Below are 18,334 nucleotides of genomic sequence, written 5' to 3'. Positions count from 1 at the left end.
GTAACTCAAGTCAACCACATGCCTCACAGACAGCTTTCTTTAGCCACTGACAGCATCAAGGAAGGAAGAGCGTGAAATCACCAGGGATGGACGCGTCCGAAGCAGGTGTTAACTGCCAAGTGATTCTCAGGGCGGGTGGCCTGGCCATTTCCTAACCTTCTTTTCAGGTGCAACCGCTAAAAGTCCTCTTCAGGCAAGGAAACAGTTGCTATAAGGAAACGAGGTGATCAGAATCCCTGCGAAATTTCCTTTCCCCCTGTGAACTCTGCAATGTTCCGCTGCAGGTCATGTCCACGTGGAAGGCAAGGCTGGCTGAAAGACTGAAGTCTCCGTCTGCAAGGATGCATCCGTTCCCATGCTCGGCTCTGCTTGCTTGTTTTGGGAACACAAGGGAGACTGCTCCCTTAGATCAGGCCAGCGCAGCTGATACCCGTTCCACCATCCATGTTCAGCCCAAGGCCAAAGCAGACCAACACCCAAGTCACCCGCGAGGTGAAGAAGGCACTGCAGAGAAAAGGAGAGATTCAGGTGCCCATTCAGAGACCAATGGCAGCACAAACCGGAATTCAAGCAACCACTCTGCCGCCCAGCCCGCTGACACCCCTGAGGATCTGCCTGGGTCTCCGGATGGAGGATCAGTTCATGAAGCAGTTCCTTTTCAGCCTTCTATTCCCAGACCATCAATTATTGAAATGCCAGTGGTGAGTGTTCCCAATGCTATTGTAGAAGAAATGGAGTTGGGAGAGAATTTCGTGTTTGGTGAAGGCCAAACAAATGGAAACGAACCTGTTTAGCATTATTAATGAGTAAAACATTGGGGAAACTCTTACTAGTAAGAGGAAGTGATCATTTTCTGAGACTTACAGGCAGAAGAAGGAAGTTATTTGGGGGAGAAAAGAAATGGTGCTGCTGCTTTTAACAGGCAGTTATTTATTCATATATCTACTTTCCTGTTTCTGGCATTACTGAATTTTAACTGTTAAATATTCTTATTGGATTGAGCTATAAAATCATTTCAGAGTTCATGGTAATCTCAATTTGGAGAGGCAGTACAGAAGTAGGCTTTCTTGAATGATGTTTTCCAAAGATACTCCTTGAGCATTTTGGGGTTGTATTCCTGGTATTCCTGGCTTAGGACTGGATTGAAAAAAATGAGAGGATCCACTATTAAGATATTCTGATTTTTTTTAAGATTATTTTTTCTATCTGGTCTAACAAAATCACTTTTCATCTGACTTGCCGGTTTGAACCTAAGAAGTCTCATTAAGCAGTGAAAACTGACAAAGAGTGAAGACAGGGTCAAAACATGATTTTAAAAATAGTTTCATTTGACATTCTACAGGCTTATATTAAATGACTTAAACTCAGCTCTACTGTCCACATCTTTCTATTCTGAGACTGAACCAAGGATTTCACCAAGCCCTCTGTTAGAGCAAGAACTGTAATTTTTTTTCTAAATCAAAATCCAAAACAGAACGTCAAATAATTTTTGTTCAATTTTTTCAGTTTATACCCAGATCCAGAGTAAGATATTTTTATAGTAATACTATAGTCAGCATAGTGGATGTCATGGCTAAGATTATATTTGTTGCATTAGTTAAAGGAACTAATGATGTACTATTTTAATGAGCTGTAAGAATTTCTTTTGAGTAGAGATTCCAGCAATTCAGCACCCACCCTATGTTGCTAAACATAACAGCAAGTACAGGGGTTGATTTGATTTCATCTTTCTGTTTTAGAGGCATATGTGACACAGGGGTTCTGGATAAATAAGTGTATTCAAATATAACCAATTAAACACAGCAGGGTAACACCGTATCTATTGTCTACTGGTATGAGCAAAGCCAAGGATAGACCAAAGAGGTGAGGCAGGGCTTTTGATGGAACCAGCCATCACACACACTGCAAGGCTGAATGTAAGTGCCCCCAAAGAGAGACGTAAGATGGTTCAAGGAGGTTGGAGTGTCTGGAAAGGTACATTTTTCAGGGGAAGTGAAATTTGGGATGGGTCTAGAAGGAGGGTTAGGATTTTTAAAGGCAGAGATGAAGGGAAGGACCTTGCCAGAAAAGGAAATTGTGTGAACAGAAGCTTGAATGTGGGGGGATGCAGCACAGGAATAGGCAGGTGCATCAGGTTGGCCAAGTGGGAGAGACATCTGGAAAAGTAAAATGAGGCCCAAAGTGGTTTGAATGCTATCACGAGAAGGCAGTAGGGAAGCTTTGAGAATTTTGAGCAGGGGAATGTCGTGCCTGGGATTTCATTCTGGGAAGATAAATAGATGGACCCATGTAGGAGGGATTAAAGTTGGGAAGACTGGAGCTGAGAGGCCATTGGAATTATCTGGGCCTGAGGATGGTCACAGAAGATACAACAGGAAGGTGGGGTGGGAGGGGTAGAAAAGAAAGGATCCCACAGTGGACTCTGGGTTCCAAACTGAGTAGGAAGGAAGGCAAGATCAAACTGGGAGTGATGAAAGGGAACACTGCAAAATTCAGTTATCAGGATGTACAAGAAGAAGGGGATTCCATGGGCATGGTGAACGGCTTCTCTTTAGTTCAGATTTGAGGAGCTAACATTTACAGAGTACTTGCTGTATGCCAGCCATTCTTCTAAGTGCTTTACACAGAATATTCCATCGTTACCTGGTTACAATGAGGGGACTATTCTTATGATTCCCATTTTACAGAGGAGAACATTGATGCTCAGAGAGGGTAAGACGCCTGCCCTAGTTCACAGAGGGAGGAAGTGACCCAGGATTAAAGCCCAGTTCTGTTTGATTCCAGTCTATCCCCTGAATTATAACAAGCTTCCACTGCTTATTATTATTACTATTATTTGTGTGGTGTTTGAGGATTTACAAGTAAGTATTCTTATGTGATCTCACTTGATTTGCAGTTAATTAAAATTTTATGTGTGCATGTATGTGTATATAATTATATATAAATGTGTCTGTGTATATAATAGTAGTTATTTTTATTAATTTGCTTAACATGGTTTTCTCTTAGTTTCATAGTGTACAACACTATGGAAAGAGATGCTTCCTACTTTGCGTCCGGCTGATGACAAGGCTTTGTGAACAACAGTGTCGGATTGTTTTGAGATCTTACGATTAGAAGTGCCACAGGACTGCCCAGATTTTTCATTACCTAGTAATTTTGTTGTGACATGTTTCTCCTCAGCAGATGATGAATGAGCTTTTTTTATTACAGTCTTGCCTGGAGGCAAAAATATTTCCTTTTTGGATGCACTGATCCTCATCACTTAAGCTGTCTTGGTAGAGGCAACAAATAATACTCTTTTAAAAAAAAAAAAGAGCTCAGCCCCAGAACATAACCATAGCTGAGAAATGAGTCCCTCTATTTGTCTTTAGTTTCCTGGGGTTTAGACAGGAGAGTGAGTCATTTAAATTTGAAACAACATCTGGTCTGAGCAGGATGGCTCAAGATAGGGAGACCAAGTGAACTAATTACAAAGGAAAGGTTTTCGCTTATGTAAATAGATGTGTGCACATCTGTATTTATGAAGTGGTACCAGTTAGTCTTCAACCTTTCGTGGTGGTCTTTTCCCTCATCCAGGATGGTGACAACAATCCCAAACTTGGAATGTGTCTTATAATTACTGCTATCTTCTGATAATGATTTTTTTCTTTCTTAGTGGTCTTGAAGTAGAAAAGTCTTATAATGGGTTGGACTGTAGAGTCAACGGAAGAGTAGGATGTTGACTTTTTCAGCCAAGAAGTACTGTGCCACGACAGCCCTAGTGGTAGAAACCAAGAGAGGTTAAGATACAGTCTGTGAAGCTGCTTACATTCTAGTGGGAGGAGATACAGTTGGGTAAACAGGCAGAGTCAGTGCAGTATGAGAAGGCTAATGGGTCAACACCAGGTGCCATAGGAGCACATGGAAGAGACTCTCATTTTAGCCTTGGGAAGACAAGGCGGGGGTGGGGGGATGGAATATATGGAGGAGAAGGGTTTCTACTTTGTTCTTTCTTTTTTTTTTTACTTTTTTTTTTTACTTTGTTCTTTTATCACTGCACATCAGACTCAATTCTGCCCTCTTCCTAGATGAATGGTGCTGTGTTTCTTGTCTCTCCCTCTCCCTTAACAAAGCTGGCAGTGTAAGAAAGACACAGCTCCCACTTGAAGCAACTAAGGGATTCTTTTTTTTGTTTGTTTGCCATGTTATGAGGCATATGGGATCTTAGTTCCCACACCAGGAATTCAACCCAAGCCCCATGCATTGGAAGTGTGGAGTTTTATTAAAACCACTGGACCACAGGGGTATTCCCAACTAAGGGCTTCAGAACAGTTGGGTAGTTTCAGAAAGCCTTTCTATAGCAGTAGCAGGTTTTCATCTAGTTCTTACTTCAACAAAGTAGCCATCCTGACACAGGAAGAGAAAGTAAATGTGGTTCAGGAAATCATTCCTGGGTATTTTAACTAAAAGTTGGTTTTACAAAAGGGAAGGGAGACAGAGCCCATACTGGAGCTGCTAACTGCACTGCTTTTTATAACAGGCTGGCTTTGCTACTAGACAGAGAAGTGGTAACCCAGACACGCCCAGGACCCAAGTGATGGTCTGGTCAAAGTCTCGCAGGCTCAGGCTGTCACTGCTTCCACGTTGTTCTGCAACCATCACTACCATCCTTCTCCAGAACATTTTTCATCTTTTCCAGTTCAAATTCTGTTTTCATAAAACACTGACTCTCCATTGGCCCCGTTGGGCCCTCTTCCTACTCCCGAGCAACTACTATATGAATTTTAGGATAGATTTTTCTATTTTAAAAAAAATTATTGGAATTTTGATAAGGATTGCATTGAATATATTGATCACTTTGGATAGTATTTATGTTTTAAAAATATCAGGTCTTCCAATCTATGCATATAGTTTGTCTTTCCATTTATTTGTGCCTTCTTTAATTTCTTTCAGCAATGTTGTGTAGTTTTCAGTATGCAAGTCTTTTGCCTTCCGGGTTATGCTTATCCCTAAGTATTTTATTCTTTTTGAATTATTTTCTGAATTTCCTTTTCTCATTGTTCATTGTTGGTGCAGAGAAATGCAACAGTGAATTTTGTACATAAGTTTTTTATCTTGTGATTTAGCTGAATACACTTATTAGTTTAAATAGTTGTGTGTATATCTGTGGAATCTTATGATTTATACATATTAGATCATTATAATTTGTGAACAGAGATAATTTTACTTCTTCCTTTCCAATTAGGATGTTTTTTATTTCTTTTTCTGTCTAATTGATCTGACTGGAACTTTCAATCAGTTCAGTTCAGTCACTCAGTCGTGTCCGACTCTTTGCAACCCCATGAACTGCAGCACGCCAGGCCTCCCTGTCCATCACCAACTCCTGGAGTCTACCCAAACTCATGTCCATTGAGTTGGTGATGCCATCCAACTATCTCATCCTCTGTCATCCCCTCCTCCTCCTGCCCTCAATCTTTCCCAGCATCAGGGTCTTTTCAAATGAGTCAGCCCTTCGCATGAGATGGCCAAAGTATTGGAGTTTCAGCTTCAGCATCAGTCCTTCCAATGAACACCCAGGACTGATCTCCTTTAGGATGGACTGGTTGGATCTCCTTGCAGTCCAAGGGACTCTCAAGAGTCTTCTCCAACACCACAGTTCAATACTATTCAACAATACTGTGTTCAATAGAAGTGGCAAAAGTGAATATTCTTGTCTTGTTCTGGATCTTAAAATATAAACTTCCAGCCTTCTACCACTGAGTATGATGCTACCATTGAGTACAATGTGGGTTTTCCTATATGGCCTTTATTTTATGAAATAATTTCCTTCTATTCCTAGTTTGTTGAGTATTTTTATCATGAAAGGGTGTTAAATTTTCTCAATACTTTTTCTGCATTAATTGATATGATCATATTTCCCCCACTTCATTCTGTTAATATTATACTGATTGATTTTTTTTTAATTTTGAACCATCCTTGCATTCTAGGAATAAATGGTATAATTTCACTTGGTAATGGTATAATCCTTTTAATATGTTGTGGAGTTCTGTTTGCTAGTATATTGTTGAGGGTTTTGGTCTCTAGTTTTCTTTTCTTGTAGTATCTTTGAATTGGTTATTGTTGTTCAGTCACTAAGCCATGTCCGACTCTCTGCAAACCCATGGACTGTAGTACGCCAGGTCCCTTTATCCTCCACTATCTCCAGAGTTTGCTCAAATTCCTGTCCATTGAGTCAGTGAATTGGACATCAGGGAGAGAATTATCTCACATTATAGAATGAGCTAGGAAGTGTTCCTCTGTCTTCAGTTTTTGGGACGGTTCTGAGAAGGATTGGTGTTAACTCTTTACATGTTTGGTAAAATTCACCAGTGAATCTGGCCCATGGCTTTTCATTGTTAGGAAGGTTTTGGTTTCTGATTCAATCTCCTTACTAGTAATAGATCTATTCAGATTTTCTATTTCTTCATAATTTAGCCTGGGTGAAGAGGAGCCACTTCGATAGCATCACTTAATTATGGTACTTGCAATCATGATTACCACTTTTTGAGCACTATTAATAGTTTAGGGTGGTGCTAAATGCTTTCCATGGATAAACTCACTTGATCCTTCTGATCCTTCTACAGTGTTAGTTCCTCATAATCCCAATCATTCCTCTGATCAAAACCCTTCAATGGCTTCCTCATTCCCTCAGGGTAAAAACCAACTCTTAACAGAGGCCCACAGGTCCTTTGGGAACTTCCCTGGTGGCTTAGACGGTAAAGCCATCTACGCGCAATGCGGGAGACCTGGATTCAATCCCTGGGTCAGGAAGATCCCCTGGAGAAGGAAGTGGCACCCCACTCCAGTACTCTTGCCTGGAAAATCCCACGAATGGAGGAGCCTGGTAGGCTACAGTCCATGGGGTCGCAAAGAGTCGGACACGGCTGAGCGACTTCACTGCACTCACAGGTCCTTTACAAAGTATGTCTCCTTACCTCTCTAAACTCACCTCCTACTGTTGTTACTGATGGGAAAACTAGGACTCAGCACAGTTAGGCATCTGGTCCATTTCCTCTCTAAAGGTAACCTTTCCAGCAGGCTGGGAAGCTCAGTTTAACCAGTTAAAGCATGACTTTCTTGGGCTGTGCAGAACTCATGCTGCCAATAACTGGTCTAGGCTCCATGCCCATCTTCCTCTTTTCTTGGCACAGTCTTTGTTAAGACCTGGGAGAGTTTAATTAACTGGGTTTCAGCTTCCGTGGTTAGAATCGGATTCCAGCCATGCTCTCTTGAAGCTACATCAAGGCTATGTTAATTGTTATTTGGTGTTGGAGATTCCTGGATGCCTGACAGCAGAAAAACTCTTGGAGGTATTCACCTCCATAGGCAACTAACTGATCTCATTTAAAAAACTGATTTTAGTTTCAGTGTCGTAAAGCTGCCTTGAAGCCAAGCCTTGGGAATACCTTCTATTGAGGGCAGTGTTATTTCGAATCATACTGTAAACTTGTGTGTCACACAAGTTTATCATACTGTGAACTTCTGTCACACCCTCATCCCACCCTAATTCTGCATCCTCTTTACTTAAGCATTATTAGGGACAACTCTGCTAGGCTGTACTTCTACTTCCTAGTAAAAACCAGTGTTCTTGCAATTTCTTTAGAATGAAATCTTCCCTTTTCCCCTATGGATCCTAATAGAAGAGAACAGAATTCTAGGCTACCTGTTTAAAAAACAACAACAAACCCCATTAAGAAAACTTTCTGCTAGACAGATGATTTGACATAAAAACAATTCTAATAGAAAGCAACTTACAGACTCATGCAATCAAATGTTAGTTTTCTAGTTCCCTTTCATGCTCCTAGTGAAGTGAAAGCTGCTCAGTCATGTCTGACTCTTTGTGACCCTGTGAACTATACAGTCCATGGAATTCTCCAAGCCAGAATACTGGAGTGGGTTGCCTTTCCCTTCTCCAGGGGATCTTCCCAATGCAAGGATTGAATCCAGGTCTCCCACAGTGCAGGCAGATTCTTTACCAGCTGAGCTACCAGGGAAGCCCAAGAATACTGGATTGGATAGCCTATCCCTTCTCAGCGGATCTTCCTGACCCAGGCATTGAACCAGGGTCTCCTGCATTGCAGGTGGATTTCTTTACCAGTTGAGCTATTAGTGACTCCTAACAAAATAACAAACCACCACCTCACTCCAACCCCATGCCAATACCAACAAGGATATCTTAATAAGCTGGTGGGACTATCATTCCATTCACTTTAAGCCCTGATAACTTCCCATGTAGGTTTCTACTTTCAAAAGATGTTAAGCATACTGGCACGATAGTGCATGATATACCCGGTGTACTCAGACAGGAATTTTCCAATCCAGATATTCAGTTGCATCCCAACTGGAAAAGAGAGAGACAGCTTCCTGGATTCTCTTAGAATGAAATAAAATAAACAGTCCTCATAAAAGCATGCACATTTATAATGAACAACTTTTGACTACTGTAGACCTTCTGTAAAATACTACAGGGGATGACAAAAAAGCAAAATTTTCAGACAGTTTAGAGCAGAGTGGAATAATATTCTAAACTCAGAAATAAAAGCTTAGTGTATAATTTCATCAAAATTGAAAGCATCATTTTCAAATGAGGTTACTCCTGGGTTTACCATTCAGGTAAGAATAGTACATATATTCTAAGTAGGCTGCGATATGGTAGAAGGAGAGGTACAAAAGGAAGAGGTCAGCCTATATTTGAGCCGCACCTATTTCCAGCTCGTCAGAAAGAACCTGGCAATCTGCCCATGACCGAGCTGACCCTTTGCCCTCCTTTTCATGGGTGCTTAATAAAAGAGCAGGGTTTACTTTGTTCGTAGGCAATGACCTACGAGTGTCTAACCAAAGAGCCGCCAAGGAGATTCCAATTTTTTGACAAGACCCATTTCCTCAAAATAACTGCTTTTGTAGAGTTGGGATTTCCATTCTCTTGATTATATAACATGCGGTTGTACTTTAGTTGAAAAAAAATCTGCTATTTCACTCGCTGAGTACACTGGAAACTTTAAGATTTCTTACCCTGCAGGAACCATAGCGACTAGCTGAATGGATGTGCTATATCAATCACAGAAAGTTAGAGGGTTTTTCCCAGCCAAGGACGTGTGTTAACCTGGTCTGAACAGCCTTTACTTTCGCACTCACAGTTCCTCCATTCCAAAGAAAACAGATCTCATCACGTTAAAACTTTTTCCAATGTGAGGTTGACACACTTGCTTTTGTAATTCCGTATCAGGGGATGTGAGAGTTGGGGAGTTTGAGGTGATTAGAGGAAGACAGAGTCTCCGCAAAGGGCACAGGACCTGCTATGGGAAGTGCTCATGATTTTGTTGTGTGAAGCTGGTTTGTGGGTCTCCCACATTCAGTTAAGTGGAAAATTACAGCCCAGGCAACTGTTAGAATCTATCCACACAGGCGTGATTTGGTTGTCCACAGCACGAGAGGAACTTCCCCCCAAATGGACCACCTGCAAGAGGGAAGTCAGTTTCAAAAAACTGTGTCTCATGTTATTTATCACTTGTAGTAATTACAGTAATTTAAAAAAAATAAGCTTACTTTTAAAGCTTAAATATATTTATATAAGACAACACAGTCTTAGGCTTCCCTGGTGGCTCAGTGGTAAAGAACCCACCTGCCAATGCAGGAGACACGGGTTCACTCTGTGGTCTGGGGAAGATCCCACATGCTGTGGAGCAACTGAGGTTGTGCACCACAACTTTTGAGCCTGTGCTCGAGAGGCTGGGTGCCGCAACTAGAGAGTAGCCCCCACTTGCCACAGCTAGAGAAAGGCCCGTGCAGTAGCGATGACCCAGCATAGCCAAAAATAATAAATAAATAAAAACAACACAGTCTTATAAAAAGTTAAAACAGGATAAATATGTACACCTGTAATTAGAGCCAATTTAAAGTCACCTCTTTTAAACAATCACATACAGTCAAGTAATCTTTACCAAAGCCATCAAGGATACACAATGGGGAAATGATAGTCTCTTCAATAAATGGTGCTGGGAAAACTGGACACCCACATGCACAAGAATAAAACTGGACCCCTGTCTTATACCAAACACAAAAATCAACCCCAAGTGGGTTATAGATTTAAACATAAGACCTGAAACCTCAAATCTCCTAAAAGAAAACCGGTGGAAGAAACCCTTGATATGGACCTCAGCAATGAGCTTGTAGTTGACATCAAAAGCACAGGCAACAAAAACAAAAATAAACAAGTGGGACTATATGAAACCAAAAAGCTTACACACAGCAAAGGAAACAATTAACAAAACTAAAAGGCAGCCTACAGACTGGGAGAAAAAATTTGCAAATCATATATCCGATAAAAGGCTAATATTCAAAATACATAAGGAACTCATCAATTCAACAGCAAAAAACCAAAAAAACAAATAACTCAATTAAAAGATGGGCAAAGGCCCTGTACAGACATTTCACCAAAGAAGACACACAAATGGCCAATGGATACATGAAAAGATGTTTAAAATTACTACTAATCAAGGAAATGCAAACCAGAAACACCATGAGATATCACTTCACACGTGTTAGGATGACTAACAGAAAGAGACAGTTTTCCTGATTTTGAGGCTGTAAGAGATTCCCTAGCTCTTGTCTTTTTATGTGGTAGCCCTTTGGCATGAATAAAATGATATCTACAAAGACAACAATATTGTAATGGCAAAACCAACAAGCCACGAAAATGGCATGCAGAGCCCATTTAGATGTGGGTCCAGGGCCACCTGGAGTTTAAGATCCAGGATATGATAAATGAGTTGAACTTCTGAACTGGCCACATTCTCATACTTTGTTTTACAAAGGCAAAAATAGTAGTCAGTCAAGGACCTTGAATACCATTTGTTTCGCAAGTGAAAAATGAATTAATCCTCTAATTGAGATTTAGCTAGCCTTGTTTGAAACATTTGCTGTGATTGTCTCTGGATGTAGATTCCTGAATACAGTCATTCAGATGTTAAGCACCTCTTGAGTGTGGCCTTCGAAACTTTCTTTGCCCTCAAGAAGGAACACAAGGAAAAATGTGCTGGAATTTGGCTTCGGACGTTATTGCCTGGATGGGATGGCTGGTGCTACTGTAGGCATCCTGTAAATGGGGGAGGACACACCTGTAGATAAAAGCAAACAACCTAGAGATGGTGGAGCAGGAAGAAAGAACCTGGGTCCCTGAAGAGACCGTGGAACCACTTCAAGTGCAACTCACTGTCCATGGGGTATGCCAAAGTAGTGAAAAACAATTACACGTGTTTTAACAAAGGTGGACCCAGACTCACCTATCCCGGGGCAACTTCCAGGTGGTCTCCAGTCATCTCAAATCCAATGTATGCAAAGACAAACTAACTTTCCCCCAAACTTCCTCTTCCGTGTATCACTTAGGATGCTTTTAGCTGCAAGAAACAGAAAAATTTTAATTTAGACACTATGTAAATGAATCACCTCACTTATAAGCAAGCCCCACGGTCGGGTGGTTTTGGAATGGGTTGAGTCAGCAGTTCGGTGAAGCCATGGAGCATCTTCCATCTTTCTGCTTAGCCATCTCTGACCTTGGCTCACCTCTGCGTGTTTCCCTTGATGGTGACAAAATGGCTCCTATAGCAGCTGGGTCACGTGCCTCCTGCGTCCCCCTAGGATCCCCACACACTGGACAATTCCTCCTCATATTGTTATTGCTCTGCTTTCTCTGTCCTCCTTTCCTTTACTGACACCAACCCCAAAACTTAGTTCCATGTTTTTTCCTTTCTTGGCACTCAGTGTATCCCTGGATGAAAGCACTGTAATCTGCACCATATTTGTTCCTATGTCTGGCTATCCTGATGGACTCTGAGGAGCTTAAGAGCAGGCACTGTATCTTTTTTCCTGTTCATCTAGCATGGGCAGTGCCTAGAACCATGCTGGACATGCTGAAGATACCTAACAAATGTTTACTGAATAAATTAAAGGATGAATCAATAAAATCAAAATCAGCAGAGAGGATTACTATATACAAGTCTCCTTAGAGTTTTCTCATTTCATCTTTGTTTAGTCTTGCCAACATCTTTGTGATCCATCCCTTGTTTTAAAAATGAATGGAAATAATTTAAGACCACACCGAGAATAGGAGCCAAGATAATTTTTTCTCTTTGAAGGATGAACTGTTTCTTGCTCAGTTTTGAGACACAAAAAGCCAGAAAAACTGATTTTGAAGTGAATTCAGCCAGAGGAAGCACTTTTCTATCAATTGTCCTTCTAGCCTGTTTTCTGGACCTCTCAATGAACTTTCCACATTGCAAAGAACTAGCCTCTGTATCCTTCTGTTTCCCTGTTTGCAAAATGAGGATAATGAGAGCTTTTATGATTCTAGTGCTGTTTTGGGAAGAATGACTATTTATACAGAACTTTAAGAAATACAGGAGAAGATAGAGAATATTAATAACATAAATGATACCATTAAAATGGGAGCTGAAGAAAACAAAGAGATGCATTCACTTCATTACTCTGTGACTTTAATAGCATGTGGACAAGTATATAGATAATTTTGTTCACATTATTAAGACCCTGAGCTGTATTAATGACACTGCCAAGAATGGCTTACATTTTCTCCCCCCCGCCCCCACAATTCTGACTTTACAATGCTTCTGGCTAAAAGGAAAAAAGGTGGTTTTTTTTCCTGATTTGCAAAGAAGTCAGTACCTAAAAGATATTTTTAGTTAATCTGATTCAAGCACAAAGCATATGATTTTGCACTTAATTGGTTAGTTTCTAAATCTGAGATAAAAGTCAAAGATGTACATATTATTATCAAGTTAGAGGGTGTTCATGGAGAAAAGGGCTTCGCTGGTAACTCAGCTGGTAAAGAATCCTCCTGCAATGCAGGCAACCCCAGTTCAATTCCTGGGTCAGGAAGACCCCCTGGAGAAGGGATGGTCTACCCACTCCAGTATTCTTGGGCTTCCCTGGTGGCTCAGATGGTAAAGAACCTGCCTGCAATGCGGGAGACCTGGGTTTGATTCCTGGGTTGGGAAGATCCCCTGGAAGAGGGCTTGGCAACCCATTCCAGTATTCTTGCCTGGAGAATCCCCATGGACAGAGGAGCCTGGCAGGCTACAGTCCATGGTAACATGAAGAGTCTAAGCAACTATGCACAGTGCAGCACATGGGGGGAAAAATGTAATCTGATTTAACAAGGAAAAAAAATCATTTCAAATAAAAAGTTCCTCAGGTTATTTCTCTGTGCTTTCAGTAGTTGTTGTAAAGACTAACTTGGGAGTGTTAAAGTTTTCATTCCTGAGTTCCACAAACTTTAGTAGGGACCCAATACACGCAGTGTTAGTGGCTGAATTTGCCACAAAGAACCAAGCACTCATTTTGCCTTGGAGTTGCTTGCTGTTAGTTAGGACAGGGGTCAGGCAAACAAACAACAAACTATAAAACCCAAAACAAACAAGCAGACAAAAAACAGCTGCAAAATGATGTCATCAATGACAAAATGACATTAACATTGATCTCATTTCTATGGCTTATTATTCAAAACTGTGGCTATGCGTGCTCAGTCGTGTCCAACTCTTTGCAACCCCATGGACTATATAGCCTGCCAGGCTCCTCTGTCCATGGAATTCTCCAGACAAGAACACTTGAGTGGATAGCTACTCCCTTCTCCAGGGAATCTTCTAGACCCAAGGATAGAACCAGGGTCTCTTGCATCCCATGCAGATTCTTTACCATCTGAGCCACCAGGGAAGCCCAGTTGTTAAAAACGTTTATACAGTTACGCACACTTTTTTCTTTCCCATCCAATGAAATTGCCATAAACTCAAATGATTGTGTATCAGTTTCTCATAATTATAATTTCAAACTTTTCCCATTCTGCTGTCTCCTCTCTCCCCATTTCCACTGCATCCTTTATTGTTCTTATTTCCTTTCCTCCTAACCCCTATTTATGTTTCATCATTTCTATTGATATAGGGGCCTCTGTCTCTAAGTTAACCCATTCATTCATTCACCTTCCAATTGTACTAGGGACTCTGTCAGTTCTGGAAACAAACTGAATTAAGACTTCTTCCTTCTCCTAAGGAGTCTGCAGTCTGGCTGACAGACAGAAATATCCATAAGAGCATGGGTGCTATGGTAGGCATATGGGTGTTATGCCCGATGTCCGAATCCCCGAGCGGGAAGAGAGAAGGCCTCCAAGACAATGCAACTCGCAGGAAGGGAAGTTTATTACTGACTCGAGCCAGGACTCTCCGCCCGCAACCAACATAGTGGTGTGAGTCAGAGAGCCCCGAGCCCAAGATGTTACACAAATTTATAGGGTGAGAAGCGGGTTGGTTACACGTTTGCAAAGCAATTTCATTGGTCAATACTTTCGCTCGCGCGGGACTTTCCTGGGGGTTTCCGCCCCGTTCCTAATTTCCTAATTAGCAAACATCGGTGAAAGCTAATTGGTCCTAATTGGCAAACAGTGGTCATTGTTAAGCGAAAGCTACCTGATAGTAGGAAGGCCTACTCCTAATCTAAGTTGCGTTACTTCTGCTCGCCTCACAATGGGGTATAAGCAGGTGGGCAGAGAATCAATGCTACATGAAAGCAGGGTCTCAAAGCTGGAAGGTGTTCGCCAGGTAAGCAAGGCAGACAAAAGCAGCAGGCGGCCAAGAACCTCAGTCCAACTGACTTAAATAGGAAGGAAATGAAACAAACAAGAGAGAGGGTTGAAATGAATGTTTCCAAAAAAAAAAAAAAGAAATGAATGTTTCCAGAGCATAGCTTCTGTTTTTAAATCCATTTGTTGGCCATTTGTGTTCTGCTTTTCTTTCAACTCACCTGGGAATGCCTGTCAGCAGCCTCAGCAGCCCAACCCAGGCTGTGAACTTCAGATGAAAGTTTTGCATTCCTCTGTTTCCCAGGGACCAGCCTGCTGGTACCTTCTGCAGATGGGGACCCCGGGCCAGGCATCTAGGGCGTCCCCGCCTCCCATCACCAGCAGAATGCTCTGCTCTCTTGGGAGAAGACATGTTGCTGGCTGGCCCATAAGGTATTTTCCTGGGCATGGAAGCACAAGCCCAGGCCCATCTCCTAAAGCCTCTGACTTCAGGCCTTTGAAACAAGATATTCTCACCCCAGGCTAGTTTCAAAATCCATGTTTGCTTCAGGTATTCATCAGCCGATCAGTATGCCCAGTTCTTCACTTAGAATTTCTGTACTACCCACGCTTGTGTGTGGCACCATCTTTGCTATGTGACTGGATTAGAATTCATTGTCCCCAGAGGGCAGAAGTGACACTCCTCTTCTGAGTTCCAAATGCTCACTGTTGAATGACCTACTAGATTGTTTATTCCTGTCTGAGGGAGCTTCCAATGTGGCTCGTTTGCAGGACGCAGACGATTGACAAGTCTGGAGCCAAGGTTGATCAGCTCCATTGTCTTTTTGGATCAAGGAAGAGCTCTCTGAGGAGCAATCCTTCAGGAATTAACCACTAAATTTCACAGTAGTAGAACGGCTTCACATAGACAGTACCCAAACCAGACCTAATTCCCATGAGTTTGAAGCAGGAGAGAAGGGGGCAAGGCACAATCTTTGAAAGAATGACATAGCTTGAGGGCACAACATAAACTGTTTAGAGCCAAATGGATCCAAGATGGCAGATAAGTCAACTTGACTAGGCATGGATTCTCAGGATACTTGCTCATTATATCACACCAGCAAGCTAAATGACACACCCAGAGGTGCCATGACAGTTCCAAGGTTGACCATCAGAAACCGAAAAATGGGCGGTGGTCCAGTCCCTGGAAATCTCTGCCCCTTTCCCCAAATAGTTATAATAATCCTCCCACTCATGAGCCTATGAAATTACTCAGCCCATAAAACCAAACCCTGCTACATTTTGAGGCTGCCCTCCCCTCTGCAATGCCCCACACTTGTCTGTGGAGTGTGTTACGGATTTTGTGCTCATTACAAGCAATTTTCAGTGAGTGAAAAGGTGTTCTCTGGGGAAGAACGGATAAAAAAGAAATGGATGGAGTGATTCCTAGAGAGAGCAGCTATGATGGAACTGACTGGAAGGATGTAAACTAAGGATGTGCCAGAGCACTGTGACTACACAGTCCGCACACTGGGGACCTCTGAGTTCCTTTTGATTCTTTTGGGGGTAGCATTATTCTCCTGGACTCAACCCTGTCCTAATACCCAGTGTGACTTGTTCTTGCTCAAAAGAGATTTCTCTCAGATCACCGAATCATTTAAAGCTTAATTTAGACCGTGTGTGTGCGCTTGGTCGCTCAGTCATACCTGACTCTTTTGTGACCACATGGATTGTATCTTGCCAGGCTCCTCTGTCCATGGGATTTCCCAAGTAAGAATACTGGAGAGGGTTGCCATTTCCTCCTCCAAGGGATCTTCCTGAACCAGGGGTTGAACCCGTATCTCCTGCATTGGCAGGCAGATTCTTTACCGCTAAGCCACCTGGGAAGCCAATGTAGACCATGGCTGGTATTAAATTGGAGGAGGAAATGGCAAGCCACTCCAGAATTCTTGCCTGGAGAATTCTATGGACAGAGGAGCCTGGTGGGCTACAGTACATGCGGTCACAAAGAGTCGGACATGACTGAGCGACTAACACTTTCATTTTCACTTTGGTATTAAATAGGTTACCCTGGAGGCTCAGTGGTAAAATGAATCGGTCATACATACACATATCAGTTCAGTTCAGTTCAGTTGCTCAGTCATGTCTGACTCTTTGCGACCCCATGGCACAGCACGCCAGGCCTCCCTGTCCATCACCAACTCCCGGAGTTTACTCAGACTCATGTCCATTGAGTTGGTGATGCCATCCAACCATCTCATCCTCTGTTATCCCATTCTCCTCCAGCCTTCAATATTTCCCAGCGTCAGGGTCTTTTCAAATGAGTCAGCTCTTCGCATCACGTAGACAAAGTACTGGAGTTTCAGCTTCAGCATCAGTCATTCTTATGAATATTCAGGACTGCTTTCCTTTAGGATGGACTGGTTGGATCTCCTTGCAGTCCAAGAGAGACTCTCAAGAGTCCTTTTCCAACACCACAGTTCAAAAGCATCAATTCTTCAGCACTCAGCTTTCTTTATAGTCCAACTCTCACATCCATACATGACCACTGGAAAAACCATAGCCTTGACTAGACAGACCTTTGTTGGCAAAGTAATGTCTCTGCTTTTTAATATGCTGTCTAGGTTGGTCATAACTTTCCTTCCAAGGAGTAAGTGTCTTTTAATTTCATGGCTGTAGTCACCATCTGCAGTGATTTTGGAGTACCCCAAAATAAAGTCTGTCACTGTTTCCACTGTTTCCCCATGTATTTGCCATGAAGTAATGGGACCAGATGCCATGATCTTAGTTTTCTGAATGTTGAGTTTTAAGCCAACTTTTTCACTCTCCTCTTTCCCTTTCATCAAGAGGCTCTTTAGTTCTTCCCTTTCTGCCATAAGGGAGGTGTCATCTGCATATCTGAGGTTATTGATATTTCTCCCAGCAATCTTGATTCCAGCTTGTGCTTCCCCCAGCCCAGCGTTTCTCATGATGTACTCTGCAAATAAGTTAAATAAGCAGGGTGACAATATACAGCCTGGATGTACTCCTTTTCCCATTTGGAACCAATCTGCTGTTCCATGTCCAGTTGTACCTGTTGCTTCCTGACCTGCATACAGGTTTCTTAAGAAATATGCTAAAATATGCTGAAACATGCACATATATCCCCGCCCTTTTGGATTTCCTTCTCATTCATGTCACCACAGAGCATTAAGTAGAGTTCCCTGGCTATATAGGGACTTTCAGGTTGCTTCCATGTCCTGCCTACTGTAAATAGTGCTGCTGTGAACACTGCCACATGTTGCATTTTATATGCAGGAGGAGGATATTGACAATGTGGAAAACAACTCACAAAATACTTCCTTTGGTTATCAAAATGGAAAAGTTGAGTGTACTTTTTTCTTTCTTTGAAAAGCAGTAAAAGTTCTCTGTGTCACTGAAGAGCAGATGTGAAGTAAAAATCAGAATAACAAAAAGTCACTCATATAAATATTTATCTTCATCATTTCATTTGGCCCCATTCCTCTTGTTTCCCTTCCACCAGACATACACAGTAAAGATAATATGGAAGTGAGGAAAACTCATGAAGGAGAACGCTAGTTTACCATGAAGTTGAGTAAGTACTAAATAATCACAGTGGGCCTCACAGTAAAGATAATATGGAAGTGAGGAAAACTCATGAAGGAGAACGCTAGTTTACCATGAAGTTGAGTAAGTACTAAATAATCACAGTGGGCCTCGATAGAAAATCTAGAAGTTCCTTCTAGATTCCGT

At 41.9% G+C, this 18,334-nt stretch overlaps 1 protein-coding gene across 1 annotated transcript in view; it reads left to right on the top strand.

The window, feature by feature from the left end:
• Positions 1-258: 258 nt before the first annotated feature.
• Positions 259-18,334, top strand: part of FAM107B (family with sequence similarity 107 member B) — a 213,816-nt gene continuing 195,740 nt past the window's right edge. The window contains exon 1 of the mRNA XM_043479324.1: positions 259-698. Coding sequence (XP_043335259.1) covers positions 288-698 — 411 coding nt within the window. The 5' untranslated portion in view covers positions 259-287. The remainder of the gene's footprint in view (positions 699-18,334) is intronic.

Source organism: Cervus canadensis, chromosome 10 (genome assembly GCF_019320065.1).
Source record: "Cervus canadensis isolate Bull #8, Minnesota chromosome 10, ASM1932006v1, whole genome shotgun sequence".
NCBI classification, from domain to species: domain Eukaryota; kingdom Metazoa; phylum Chordata; class Mammalia; order Artiodactyla; family Cervidae; genus Cervus; species Cervus canadensis.
The sequence above is the reverse complement of the archived record's forward strand: the minus strand, read 5'-3'. Positions and strand labels throughout refer to the sequence as shown.